The 14,239-nt window shown below is 55.3% G+C and overlaps 1 protein-coding gene across 1 annotated transcript in view; it reads left to right on the forward strand.

Moving 5' to 3' along the window:
* Positions 1-14,239, forward strand: part of NTN1 (netrin 1) — a 113,608-nt gene that overhangs the window by 76,522 nt on the left and 22,847 nt on the right. Inside the window, exon 4 of the mRNA XM_054222091.1 lies at positions 2,065-2,118. Within this exon, the coding sequence (XP_054078066.1) occupies positions 2,065-2,118 (54 nt within the window). The remainder of the gene's footprint in view (positions 1-2,064; positions 2,119-14,239) is intronic.

Below are 14,239 nucleotides of genomic sequence, written 5' to 3' on the forward strand. Positions count from 1 at the left end.
GGACGGCAAGAGCTCAAACCAGATGCTTGTTTCCCCAAGATGCTACAGTCATGGCTCCGGTATGCTTTGCAGCAAGTATGCGCAAAGGTTTATCATTAATCATTCCCCAGGGCCGTGGTAAATCAGAGGGTAAATTGTTCCTTGCATCACCTCCCTTGGGATTCGTTGCACTAAATAAAGACAGACGGAGAATTTCAAAACGATCCAAGCAGGCGTTTGGAGCCGGGCTGTGCTCAGGGCTGCCCGCTGGCGTGGGCCTGGCAGGGCTGTCCTGCCCTGTTCCAGCGCCCGTGAGAGCCTCTCACTTCTGAGCCACAGCAGAACACCCTTTCCAAGAGGTCGCAGCTTCGGGTTGAAACTTTTTTTTCAAGTAACGCTCTGGCCTGGCTACCAAGGCGCCGTGCAGTTGTAGGGAGTTTGATCTTGCACGTACGATGCTAAAACCGTTAAAGCGAGGACGTGAGCAACTCACAATTCTCTCATCCTCGAAAAACCCCAAACCAGCACATTTTTGTCCTTGTAAAACGCCAGTCAGCATATCCTACGCGTAGGGGGATGCAGTTCACGCGTATTTTGTACACGCGTAGTGGCAGGCACTTGCTCTCCGTCCCGACCCACCCTGCTCTCCCACCCGGTGCTGGAGGGCAAGGGTACGGGGCTGGCCACCGCGTCTGCGAGAGCGCAGTTACTCTCTGATTTACCACTGCTTGTATTTTCTTTGTCTCAAAGACTTAGAGCCGTGTAAAAATCACCTCGTGGGGAATGAACAAGACTGGGCTGTGTCTGCACAGCAGCCCACGCCGGCAGGCATGCGCGCCCATCCAGCCAGCCTGGGGACAGCTGTGCTGGATGTTCATGTGCTGCCTGATCATCCACTGTGTGTTTCACATGGGTTTGTGCCTCTGTTTGATTGCATGAGGGTGAAGGACTCAAAAAGCCACCCAACGCTAACTGGGTTGCACCCCTACGAACTGCCACCACTGCAACGCAGACCCCATCAAACCCTGCCTCCGTAGCCGGGCAGGTTCCCGAGAGCAAAAGCAGGAGGAGGCAGATGCTGACCCCTGGCTCATGCCTAAATTCTACTTTCAAAATGGCCTGGTTAGGGGTATTGCCCTGCCAGGATTCCCAAGGATGCACAGAAATTGCGGCACGGTGCCCCAAATGCGCCAAAGATGTCAGTAGTGAGAGCTGTGTATGCGCACCGGGGAAAAGAGATCGTCTTGTCAAAGTTGGGACCATATAATGTGCTCCACCTGCAGTCCAGCTTTTTCCTCATCCACAAACACGGTCAGACTTGGGCACGAAGATCCAGAACGCGATGTGGTTTCAGCTATGCGTACAAAGCCGGCCCCAAGTCAAACCCGGGGACCATTGCACTGGCACCACATATGTTTGCATTTCCTTTAAATGCGGGAGGCAACGCTTGCGTCCCAGCAGACAGACGCTGTACCTGGCTCCTGTCTCACACAAGAGGAGTGGGGTGGAGGTAGCGCTGCCTCGGACGTGGATGGAGGTTGGGAGAGTTGGACAATCCAGGGACAGGGAGAGGCAGCAGGGTTCCCATTGCCCGCCGGCACCGCAGCGCCCTGCCTGGCTTCTACCCTCTCTGAGCCCCTGCAAAAGCATCCCCCACCCTGGGCTACGAACTGAGACCAAAAATCGCAGCGGGCTGTGTCTGGGCACCATCGCAATTGCTGGCTGTGGCACCCTATCGATCACCTGGCTGGCCGTAGCCTGTTGGCTGGAGCAACCTGGTATCACCAAGCCGTGCTGATGCTGCTCTTTTTAGCCACAAGCCAAAAATTTTTGGTTTAAAAAAACCCCTTTCCCACAGCCTCCTGGGAGGCCCAGTTCCCCAGAGGGTATGGTCCTGGTGTGCTGGTTTCTGGGGCTCTTGCAAGGCTCCATGCTGGAGGACATGGCTGGGAAACAGCCCTTGCTGGTAGACGTGGTTGGGAAGGGACAATGTAGCGTGTGGAGGGGCCAGGCTCTTTGGGATCGGGAATAATGCCTCCTTTTATCTCCTCTCCTTTCCTGCTCTCTTTTCACCGTCCTGCGCAGAGATCCCAGCCGCTCCCCCCACCACCGCTGCCAGCAGCACGGAAGAGCCTGCAGGTACGTTGTCTCTTCTTTCAAAGCATCTTGATGGTAAATGTCATTCGAGCAATTGCCTGCTTAAGATAAAAAAAAATGCATTCAATTAATACATTAATTCTGTTGCCTGTACTGGGGCAAATGGATTCTTTTTATGCCCAAAATGTCTGAGAGTTTGAACCAAGTGTGCAGCATCCCTAGAGATGGGTGTTTCTAGGAGCACATGGCAGTGTAGGGAAGATGCAGAAAGATTTTTTCACAGAGGTGCTAAATCTATGAGCGCAGAGGGGTTACCCAAAGGAGAGCAAAGTTTGATGGAACCAAGGTAAGGACTCAAGACCACCACTGGTTGATTATTAAAGTTTAGTGGTTTCCTACTGCAGTAGAAGAGCCCAAAGAGGGTAAAAGAACAGCCCAACTGGGTTTTTTTCTGGCGGAGGAGGACTGGAGAACCAAAAATCCCCCAAAAAGAGAACAAAACACCTAAATGTTGCTTACTGCTGTTTATGAGTATTTCCTTTCGTTTGCCTAGATCCGTGTATTTCTTGTGCTGAGCAATGTTAGGTGCTGATGTGACCTGTGTACATTAACATCAGCGTGTCTCATGTCTGGCTCTGTGGGTCCTTGGGGTGGGACACGGCTGTGGGTAGTGGCATTGTGGGTAGTGGCATTGGAAAAGCATGGATTTGATAGATGGACCACTCGGTGGATAAGGAACTGGCTGGATGGCTGCACTCAAAGGGTTGCAGTCAACGGCTCAATGTCCACATGGAAACCGGTGATGAGTGGTGTTCCTCAGGGGTCAGCACAGGGACCAGTGCTGTTTAACGTCTTTGTTGGTGACATGGACAGCGAGATCGAGTGCACCCTCAGCAAGTTTGCCGATGACACCAAGCTGTGTGGCACAACTGACATGCTGGAGGGAAGGGATGCCATCCAGAGGGACCTGGACAGGCTGGAGAGGTGGGCCCATGCGAACCTCAACGTGCTGGAGGGAGGGGATGCCATCCAGAGGGACCTGGACAGGCTGGAGAGGTGGGCCCGTGCAAACCTCATGAACCTCAACCAGGCCAAGTGCAAGGTCCTGCACCTGGGGCATGGCAATCCCAGGCACAAATAGAGGCTGGCCGGAGAATGGATGGAGAGCAGCCCTGAGGAGAAGGACTTGGGGGTGCTGGTGGACGAGAAGCTCAACACGAGCAGGCAATGCACACTGGCAGCCCAGAAGGCCAACCGCATGCTGGGCTGCAGCAAAAGCAGCGTGGCCAGCAGGGCGAGGGAGGGGATTCTGCCCCTCTGCTCCAATCTGGGGAGACCCCACCTGGAGCACTGTGTCCAGCCCTGGAGCCCTCAGCACAAGAAGGACATGGACCTGTTGGAGCGGGGCCAGAGGAGGCCCCAGAGATGCTGGGAGGGCTGGAGCCCCTCTGCTGTGAGGACAGGCTGAGAGAGCTGGGGGGGTTCAGCCTGGAGGAGAGAAGGCTCCAGGGAGACCTTAGAGCCCCTTCCAGTCCCTAAAGGGGGCCCACAGGAAGGATGGGGAGGGACTCTGGATCAGGGAGCGTTATGATAGGACACGGGGTAACGGCCTCAAGTTGAGAGAGGGTAGATTTAGATTGGATATCAGGAAGAAATTCTTTACTGTGAGGGTGGTGAGCCCCTGGCCCAGGTTGCCCGGAGAAGCTGTGGCTGCCCCATCCCTGGAGGTGTTCAAGGCCAGGCTGGATGAGGCTTTGAGAGACCTGGTCTGGTGGGAGGTGTCCCTGCCCAGGGCAGGGGGGTGGAACTAGATGATCTTTAAAGTCCCTTCTAACCCAAACCATTCTGTGATTCTGTGTGATTCTGTGATTGCTGGGGACAGTTGTGCTCACAGATGTCTCAAGGCCGGTGATTGTAAGAGCCGGGGAAGCATCTCAGCTTGGGGCAGGATCTCCTGCAGCTGCGGGTCCTGCAGTAAAAGGTCCTGCAGTAGCGGCTGCAGCCTAGGGACAGTGGCGAGTCCCCGATGGGCTTGGATCTCCACATCTATGCAAGCTGCAATAGAGACGATCGTCCTGAGAAAGCTTTGCTGCATCACGCTGCCTGTGTCCTCCCCTTGTCCTTGGCCAAATCCAACCCGTGCCGTGCCGAGCCAGGGCTCAACGCGTCTCTTTGCACACCCCATCTCTCCACCACCACAACCCCACCGACACCCACCGTCCTCCCCTCCTGATTTACACCCCCAGGCGGATCGATACCCGCCCCCTTCATGTCACCAAGGGACTTTCCTGTCCCCAGCTCCCTCAGGGTCAGATGGGTCTGAGCAGAGGGTGACAGCAGGAGCCGGAGGGCCCTGGGAAATGGCGACTTGTCCCATCCCGCTGCCTGCAGATTCCCAGGGTGTTTGAACAGCACCGCAGCTGTGATGGACACGGAGTGTAAAGGCTGTTTACTTTTGTCTCACCAGGGTAGGAGGGTTCATAAATTAAGGATTTTGTACTAAAAGTGATGGACGTCACCTCGAATTGAACCCTGAGCCACGGCTTGCCCCGTGGCAGGGCTTTTCGCCCAGGCTGTGGGTGTTGCTGTGTGCTCAGGATCTCGTCCCGGGATGGGAAACCCAGGGAGCAAAGGGGCAAGGTCTTTATTCCTAGTGTCATGGGAAGGTGAAGCCCAGGGCTTTCTGGGGGACTGATTTAAAAGACAAGTTCTGCCACCTGCAAACACAGTAAGAGCAGCTCAGTGGTTTAGTGTCTTTTCTTAGGCTGGCATGAGCAAGGAATATCTTGCAGCCTCGGGTTTGTGCTTGTTGCTTCACGTGTGCTTCTTAAAGTGTCTCCGCTGACCTGCAGGGCTGAGAGGAGCGCGAGGAGACACCAAAACCTGCCCCATCCAGCACGCTGCCAGCTCAGGTGCTGGTGATCAGCCCTCTTGCTGCTTTGCCTTATAAATTAGGTGCCGAGATGAAATGTGCACACATTTGGTGAGTCCAGCACAATGAAGAATCAGGCTGTGAGGAACAGGGACCATCCCACCTAACCCAAAGCCAAGCAGGGGCAGGGCTTCTCTTCCTTAGAACGCTGTTTCCTGACAATGCCAGCCCCTGTTACCTGCTTCCCTCAGGAGAAATCTTCTTCCCCAACTCCTCAGGAGCTTAATTACATGCCACAGTGCATCTCACCATCTTCTTTCAGCCACAGAGAGCTCCTCCCCAGAGCTCCCATTAAAATCTTGTCCTGGCTGCAAGGGGACTCAGTGGGGGGATGTCCCCACCTTGGCCAAGCCCCTGGCACTGGCAAGTACACCCCGAGTCTTCTCAGGAGCGAGATGAGAGCTGGCAGCTCCTGCAGCCTCTGCAACTCCTTCATTTATCCCGACACCGCAGTTTGGTGCCATGTTGTAGGTACACAAAGATGCTGGATGCATGGGGCAGAGCGGGCTGCCCTCTCCCCACCTCCTTCCGTGGGAGGTAAATTTATGTCTCCAACTCCCTGTTTCACTCCTTGCCATTAAAGAAGCCCAGGGTCTATCCGAGACTTTTAGATGCTTGAGGGAGGCTTTTCCCCATCCACAGGGACTGTGCTGCTGATAATGGAACATTTATGGGCAGATAGAGCACATCAGCTAGTGGTTTAAGGATCAGTGAGACCTCCAGAAAACCATGCCCACTGCGCTGCTGAGTGCACATGGCAGGAGAAGCCCAATCCCAACCGGTCCCCTCTGCAGCAGAGCAGGATCTGAAGGGTTTACCTGGATCCTGCTTGGGCGAGCTCTGCTCCATGGTGCCGTCTCATTAAATTGAGCATCTTCACCTGCCAGATTTACTGACTGATCTTTGGGGATGGGGCTTTGGGTACTTGGCATCACAGTTTCCAAACTGAGCGTGCTGAGGGGGCAGCCAAGCACTACTCAGCCCTTGGAGCCCTGCAGGGCAGTGCCTTCATCCTTAGGTAATAATAAACCCAAGAATTGCTTAAGTATAGAACCACAGAGTCATAGGATGTGTTGGGTTGGAAGGGACCTCTCAAGGCCATCTAGTCCAACCCCCCTGCAGTCAGCAGGGACATCTTCAACTGGATCAGGTTGCTCAGAGCCTCATCCAGCCTGGCCTTGAATGTCTCCAGGGATGGGGCCTCCACCCCCTCTCTGGGCAACCTGGGCCAGGGTCTCACCACCCTCAGTGCAAAGAACTTCTTCCTGATGTCTGCTCTAAACCCGCCCTGCTCTAGTTTAAACCATTGCCCCTCGTCCTGTCGCTACATGCCCTTGCAAACAGCCCCTCCCCAGCTTTCCTGTAGGCGCCCTTCAGGGACTGGAAGGGGCTCTAAGGTCTCCCTGGAGCCTTGTCTTCTCCAGGCTGAATATAAAAGCTCAACAGACTAAATACCAGATTTCTCACAGGCTCCTGCTATTTAGCAGGAACTTGCAGACTGAATGTTCTCTCTCATGGCTTGGGAACACCGAGATTTTTTGCTCCACACCAGGATCTGTCTGTTCCTCCCCCCACAGCCTCCCAAACCTGCTCTGTTCCCAGCCTGCAGCAGGGATGGCAGAGCAGATCTTTTGTAGCACAATGCCACCAGGTTTATCACAGGATCTGCCAACAAATGTGGATGTTTCACAGCCAAGGAGATGCAGAGATCATAGAATCATAGAATCATTTTGGTTGGAAGAGACCTTTAAGATCGTCAAGTCCAACCATTAATCCAGCACTGCCAAGTCCACCACTAACCCATGTCCCTCAGGTCCACGTCTGCCCGGCTTTTCAATACCTGCAGGGATGGTGACTCCACGTCCCTGGGCAGCCTGTCCCAATGCTTAAAACCCTTTTGGTGAAGGAATTTCTCCTAATTTCCAACCTAAACCTCCCCTGGTGCAACTTGAGGCCATTTCCTCTTGTCCCATGGCCTGTTCCTTGGGAGAAGAGACCGATCCCCCCCGGCTACCCCCTCCTTTCAGGGAGCTGCAGAGAGCGAGAAGGTCTCCCCTCAGCCTCCTCTTCTCCAGGCTGAACACCCCCAGCTCCCTCAGCTGCTCCTCACCAGACTTGTGCTCCAGACCCCTCACCAGCTCCATCGCCCTTCTCTGGACACGCTCCAGCCCCTCAGTGTCGTTCTTATAGTGATGGGCCCAAAACTGGACACAGCACTCGAGGTGGGACTTCACCAGTGCCCAGTACAGAAGGACGATCACTGTCCCAGTCCTGCTGGCCACGTGTGAGATGGCTTCTTACAGCCCTTTCTGCAAGGAGCTTGGTTCCTGAGAGGAAGCGCTGCATGTGGAGCTACAGTGTCTCTGTGCTGGGGTTTCCTCACACTGTCACTGACCCCGGGAGCAGAAACAGCCCTGGCACTCACACCGGGGACCTCCCAGCAAGAACCTTGGTGGAATTGCCTTTCCTTGGGCTCCTTCTTGCCAGGGGTCAGGGCACATCCCACCCAGCGCAGCTGCCCCAGCCCTTTCCGAAGGCAGGAACCCGGCTCGTGCCATCCCCTCCCCTGCTTGAGGTCAGGGGAGCGTTTGTGAGTGGGTAAAAGATTGCTTTGCCCCATCATCATGGTGGGAAGCATCCCTTGGGTCAGCTTTGCATGCAGTTTGCCCTCCTAAGCTGCCTACCAGCCTTGGCAAGAGGTGACACTTGAGCAGCGTCCCTCAGTTTGAGCTGGCCACAGGGATCTCTCAATGCTCTTTTGCTGCTGTTAGGAGCTTGTTTGTCTGGGCACATACCTATTCCCGAGTCCAAAAGAGCCTTTCTGAGGACATTCTCTATTATTCACAGTCTTTTCCCTGCCAGTCCCCATGTCCTCTTGCATCTTCCCAGAGCATAGCCATGAGAGGGGCTGAATGCAAGCGAGGGCTCGGAGCAAGCAGCATTCATCCATCAGCCAACATCTCGCATGAAAGGAAAGAGCTGCTGAAGCCCCAGCCCTGCTGCCCCCACTCTTCAGGGGTGAGGGCTGGTTTGGGGGTGACACATCTCCCACCAGCGTGCTCCACGCGGGCACCAGCACAGCCGGGGAAACAGCTCCTTTCTGTGAACTCCCTGCACCGTTCTGGGCAAATGCCAACTGGGGCAGCTGCATTTGTCCATCCCAAACTCCACGTGCCACTTCGATTGGCCACAGCCCTCGTCAGCGCCCGCCCGGAGCTGATGTGCTCTGGCAGTGTGACCCGTGGCAGCCCCGGGCTGCGAGTCACAGCCACCAGCTCGGTGCCAGGCACTGTGCCGGCTACGCTGAGGCCAGTGCTGGGCTATTTGCCCCCACGGCCCCTCGGCTGGCCAGCGAGCAGGACCAGGGTGAGCAGAGCAAAAGCATAGAGCCTGCACAGGACCCTTGGGCAGGACAAGGGGGTGTGCAGCCTATTTTAGGCACCCAACGTGGACGCTTTGGTGAAGAGCATGTCCCTGTGCAGCTGGCGGGGAGAGCAAAGTGCTGCTCCCTGCCACCCCTGTGTCTGCCTGGGTGCTGATAGGGATGGCTGTCGGGATCAGAGCTGCGTCGGTCAGGACATGCCCCTCCTTTGACCAAGGATTTGGGTAGGTGCCTGCAACACTTCCCAGCCTTGCTACGAAGGGACCATCTCACCCTGGCGCTGCTGGCAAGGTTGCAGCCTCCAGTCCCGAGCCCTTGCAGATCCTGGCAGCAAACAGCCCCGGCGGGGAAGGAGTGAGTCCCATAACTCTGCATCCTCGTCGTGGAGAGGAGGGTTATTTAGGGATCTGCCCAACCCCAACCGCATTTGCATAAAGCCTGTAACTGAGAACGTCTCAGCAGGGTTGGAGACCTCCCTTCCGCAAAGGGACGCCTCGCTGGAGGCTGGGAGAGGGTTATCCGTGGGCTGGGAGGGAGCTGGGCGGCCTGACACCCTGCGAGCCATGAGAAATGACCTGCCAGCGTCTCTTGGACCCCTGCGTCGCTGGAGGGGCAGATCTCCCCGCTCCTGCCCGGAGGGGTGACTGGGGACCAATCCATCTCACCAGGAGCTGCTCGCGCCCCCTCTCCATGAAAGCCCAGCGGAGGCTGAGCCAAGCTGAGCAATCTGATGGGCCCGGCAGCCGATCATAATTCTTCTCCCAGTGATTTTTATTGGACTTTTTAAGCACTGTTTTGTCCAGGGAGCTTGAACCCTCTATATTTCATCCCTTCCCCTTGGCGGGGACCGTCAAGCGGTCCCAAGTCTCAGCATCGCTCAGCTCCCACCACCCCTCTGAAGCATCCCATCCAAAATTCATGGTGTTTTCTTGGCAAACCCTTAAATCGGCGTGTCTGCAAGCCAGAGCTTCCCTGATATGGGAGCAAAAGGGTTATAGAGATGGAGAAAGGAATTAGTGGGAGACTTTGGGTGCAGCCAGTTCTGGGAGAGACGTTGCTTTATTTCCTCTGCTCGTAGCTACGCAGGACAGAAAGCACCTTCCTCGCCAAGAGCCGTGTTAGTGTCACCACCGCTCTCAGTCAACGAGGGGTAAATTTCCAAAGAGCGTGGGCCAGAGCTGGCCTTGGTACAAGGGGTGGAACAATGTCGACCTTGGCATGGGGAGGGGGGGGCCCTGCCTGGCTCCGCTTAGCTCGCGGAGGTCCGAATCAATTTGGGGCAGTGGTCCAAAACTGAATTGTTTAGACGAAATGCATTCATGCTTTCCCGTGCCGGGAGATTGGAGGATGAGGAGGGGGTGCGCCTCATTTTCATGGCCAGGCGAGGAAAGCTCTTGCTACCACCCCATCCTTTCCCAGTCCCGTTTAGAGATGCAGAAGAGGCCACAGGGAAAGGGCAAAAAAAACCCCATAACAGCAGGGGGAAAAGGTTTACAAACCTGCCAGTCAGTCATTGTCTTATCTGAATCGAATCCAGATTGGCTTGGAAATGATTATCTTAGGTGGATGATTTCAGCTGGGAGGCTTAAATAAAAACAGGTGACTGGATTGATACAACTTTGCATGGTTTTCCCGCTGGCTTCCACAGTTTCAAACTGAGATCTGGACTTTCCAAAAGTCGTTTGGGTTCAAGGTGTTGCCTGGGCCCTTTTGTTCCCGGCTGCTGAGGAAGAGGCTGCATGTAAGCGCAGGAAAGGGAAAAAACCTCCACTCTTAGCAATCCCTGGGGCTCCCTCGGGTGTGCCGGGGCCCGAAGCAGCTTTCCCAGAGTGCAGAGACAACCCAGAGGTGGATGCATGCCGCGGTATGCGAGGATGAGTAATACCTTCCAGAAGCGGCTCGGAGAAGGGAGATGGGCAGTCAGGTCTCTGCTCTGGAACAATCTGGAATAGTCTCAAGGAAAAAACAAAAAAAAAACCAAAAAAAAAACCCGAAACAAAACAACACAACACAAACCAAAAAAACCACCAAAACCCAGTCCTGTGGGCTGTCTGAGCCTTTCAAGACTGTTTCTGCTTCTGTGTCTCGCTTGGAAAAAACACACGCAAAGGTTATGGCTTCAGTCCGGGAAAATAGAAACTCTGTAGGAAATAGTAGAAAACATTCACTTGAAAACATTCGTTCCCCGGGGGCAGAGCTCTCCATCCACCTTGCGTGGCCAGGTCGCCCCGGTGCCATCGCAGTGCCGAGCCCCCACCGCCGTGCCACACGTCGTCGGGAGCGTTTGGGACAATTCACTGCCCCCATGGCACCCACTCCCTCCCTGTGCACCACCATGTACAAGCACACGCTCACCCCACGGAAACCTCCCCCTGCAGCTCCGTGGTGCTCTCTGAGCCTCCCGCCACCCCATACCCATGTCCCAAATTTAGGACACCTCTGATGCCTTCCCATCCCATCCCCTGGCAGGGCTGGAGGCTAGGCATCCTTCCCAGGCTGCAGCTGACTGTTCGCAGTAGTACAGGCTTGGGCTTTGGGGTGAAATTTCCAAATTTTAGCCAGAATCCTCCACCAAGAGCCAGGAATGGGGAAAATCCGCCTCTCGGATGGCTTGGTGCTCCTGTCCCACCACCATTTGTTGGTTCTCAGAGTAGTCCTGCCCTAAAACGGGGTTGTTTATCCTTTTGCCTGAAGGACAAAGGCTTTCATTTTTGCCTGCCCATGCCTAGAAGAAACGGGGTGATGCAAGGCCACCCTTGGAGAGTCCCTGGCTCCCAGGTACAGCCCTGGGGCAATCACAGGGGTGTGCAGCAGAAGCAGGGCTGGTCCGTCCCACCGCAGAAGGACAACATGCAGATCTCACAGGGCGGCTCAAAGCCACCCTCATAGGTGGGCATAGAGGAAAAGGGACCTGCGGCGTCCCTCAGGTTTGCTGCCACTGGCATTCACACCACCCCAGCAAAACCTCACCAGGTGCTGTTAGAAGATGAGTTAAATTACTTGCTCCCACCACAGGTACAGGAGCTGTGCTGGAATTCCATGGCTCGGGCAGCTGGGAGCCACCTCCTTATTTCCAGCCTCCCGGCCAGCTTGTACCTGTGCATCCCTGTGGGAATGTGGTCTTTTTGGCTCCACATGTCCGCTCCCAAGCAGAGGCTGTGGGCCACTGTCCCCCCTGCTCACGGTCACATAAACGCTGTGATCATCACAGCCGCAACAGCTTCAAGGGAAAAGTGACATTAGGAAAGGATTAAATGTACCGTAGCTCCTTTTAATGAGCTGCAGCAGCTGGAAACAAGGAGTCAACGTCATGTGAGCCGCCAACTGCCTCCACAACATCTGCGAGGGGTGCGACGCTTGTTTGGATAATGACAGCGTCGGGACGGGCCGCTGGCATTGCGCAGCATCTCCGGTCGGGACGGGACACGGGGCTGCTCCCGGACCCTTTCCCGAACGCTTATCTAAACCACTGGACCAGCTCCAGCCCCGGGTGAAGTCAGTGGCAAATCTCTCCCCGGCGTCAGACCTGCAGGGGCAAATGCAATGGGTGCTGATGGCTTGGCCAGTGAGAACCTGGCTCATCAGGCGGTGCTTGGGCACGGGCATGTGACCATGGCTCGTGGGCGGGCTCTTGGAGGGCTGGAGGAAGCAAATCCCACCCCACGCTGAAGTTCTTGTCTTCCCTCCTTCCCAGAGCACTGAGCAAGCAGGGAGGGAAGGGGGCAGCTTTGCGCCTGGTTTGCATCATGGTCGTTGTTGGGTTGAACCGTCGTTGGAGGGTGGAACCTGTCCATGGTGTCTTGCCAATGTAGACTTGGCAGCTGTGTCAGAGGGGCAGGGGAAATGTCCCTTGAAACCCCGTCACCCCCTGACTCCTATGGCCCTGGCCACCCTTGGGGTGATGATTGGGTCAGAGTCTTCCCCCTGTGCCATGGTTTCATCTTGGAGGTGGTCCCAAACCAACGCTGCCAACACACGTTGGACTTTGCAACCCTCCCAAATCTCAGGTTGTGCCCCAAGCACAGTCACCCCAGCAGGTTCAGGTCGCTGCTAGGCTGGGCTGGCTGGCTGGCTGGCTGGCTACGAGCCTCAGCTGCTGGGCATGGCACAGCCACCCAAGCTCCTCCAGCCTCCTGCCAGCCCTGGGGGCTGTGCGCCCCAGAGCGCTGCAGTGCCACGGGCACCCTGCCCGGCGGAGGGAGGGATGCTCTCCACCGAGCAGAGGGAGCACAGGCTCCTGCGGGAGACTGATCCTTGGGCAGATCTCCTTTATCAGAGGCAAACTGGAAAAAAAAAAGAATACACCAAAAAACCCAACTTACTTAGCACCTTGTAAATTTAACGCAAAAGGGACTATCAAAAGACATTATATTGACGTTACGTATTGAGAAGGAAAAGCCTGAGGAGGTGTCTGGTTTCAAACTAGATTTGCCTCCAGACAACAAAGGAAATCACAAAGTTGTAACCCTGCAGAATTGCAAGCCGTGTACCAGCTAGCCTTAGGCATTTTGGGATTTGAAGTAGCGGCATGTCTTGGTAATCACCCGGCACTGATATTCAATGAAAAGGATCGTGTGCGTGTGTGTGTGTGCACTCGTGTTAGTACTCGCACATCTGGAGGGGATCGAGAGATCCCCAGAGAGGTCCGAAGGGCTGCCGGCCAGGCTGGGGAGGAGCTGCCAGGCTGTCGGGTGAGGATGCTCCCTGAGCCGGGGACGGGGCATGGCCAGGCAGAACTTTGCACTGATGGAGAGAAAAATCCCAGCTCGTCGCTCCGAGGAAGCGCTAACAGTGAGCCTGAGCTCTGTGGAGAGCCAGGAGCATCCCGCAGGCTGGGAATAAAGGACTCCACAGCTGCCTGCGGTACAATCGGGAGGCGAAATTCTCAATTCAGTCAACTCAGTATAAATCTGGGCTCGGTCTGGGGGTCTTCAGCTTTGTAACCATCCAAACAAGTAATTAATTCAGCCCTACATGGGTATTCTCTTGCTTGTCTCAGGCTGTAAGCAAGGTGATGGATTGACTGTGTGATTGATTGACTGATTGATCGGCCGCAGCATCCAGCTCCCTCCTGAAAAGAGGTTTCTCATGGTGATCCCCAGTGAATGGCCGTGAGCACAATAGGGTGAGGGGCTTCCAGGGAGGGAAATTCTAGTCACTTCAAAATATTTCAGAAAGTCTGGGGGAAAAAGAAACAACACCAAAAAAATAAATCACAAAACTTCTGCTGAAATGCAGATAAGCTTCACGCGCAACTGCATCATGCTCTTATAATACCATCACAGGGCTTCCTGCATCCCTTCATCCCTGTATCCCTCATTCCCCACATCCCTATATCCCTCCACCCCTGCACCCCTCTGTCCCCGCATCCCTCCATTCCTTCATCCCTCTTTCCCTCCATCCCCACCTCCCTGCATTCCTCTGTCCCCACATCCCTTCATCCCTGCGTCCCTCCATCCCCACATCCCCAGCTCTGGGATGCTGCCACCTCAAGGACCGTCCTTCTGACACTGGGAGGACCTGGGTGCCCACGAGCCCTGGGCGAAACAGCCAAGTCACAAGCTTCAGGGCAAGGACTTGCAAGCCCAGCATCACTGTCAAATCCATCTTAAAAAAAAAAAAAAAAATTATGAATTTGAAGTGAAATGAATTGATTTTTCTCCCCTTCCTGGGACATTTCCAGATGCTCCTTCCCCTTGGCAAAACAAAGCGCTTGCCCCCAGCCCCAGCTCTCCGTTGCCATGTTTCCCCAGGAGCGGAAAGTCTGATCTGCCCCGGCTCTGGTTACATCCTGCCCCCGCGTCCCGCACAGCGCCCGCTCGGCCGGGGAGCTGCTGTCAGGCCGGGAA

Source organism: Rissa tridactyla, chromosome 15, assembly GCF_028500815.1.
Source record: "Rissa tridactyla isolate bRisTri1 chromosome 15, bRisTri1.patW.cur.20221130, whole genome shotgun sequence".
NCBI lineage: Eukaryota > Metazoa > Chordata > Aves > Charadriiformes > Laridae > Rissa > Rissa tridactyla.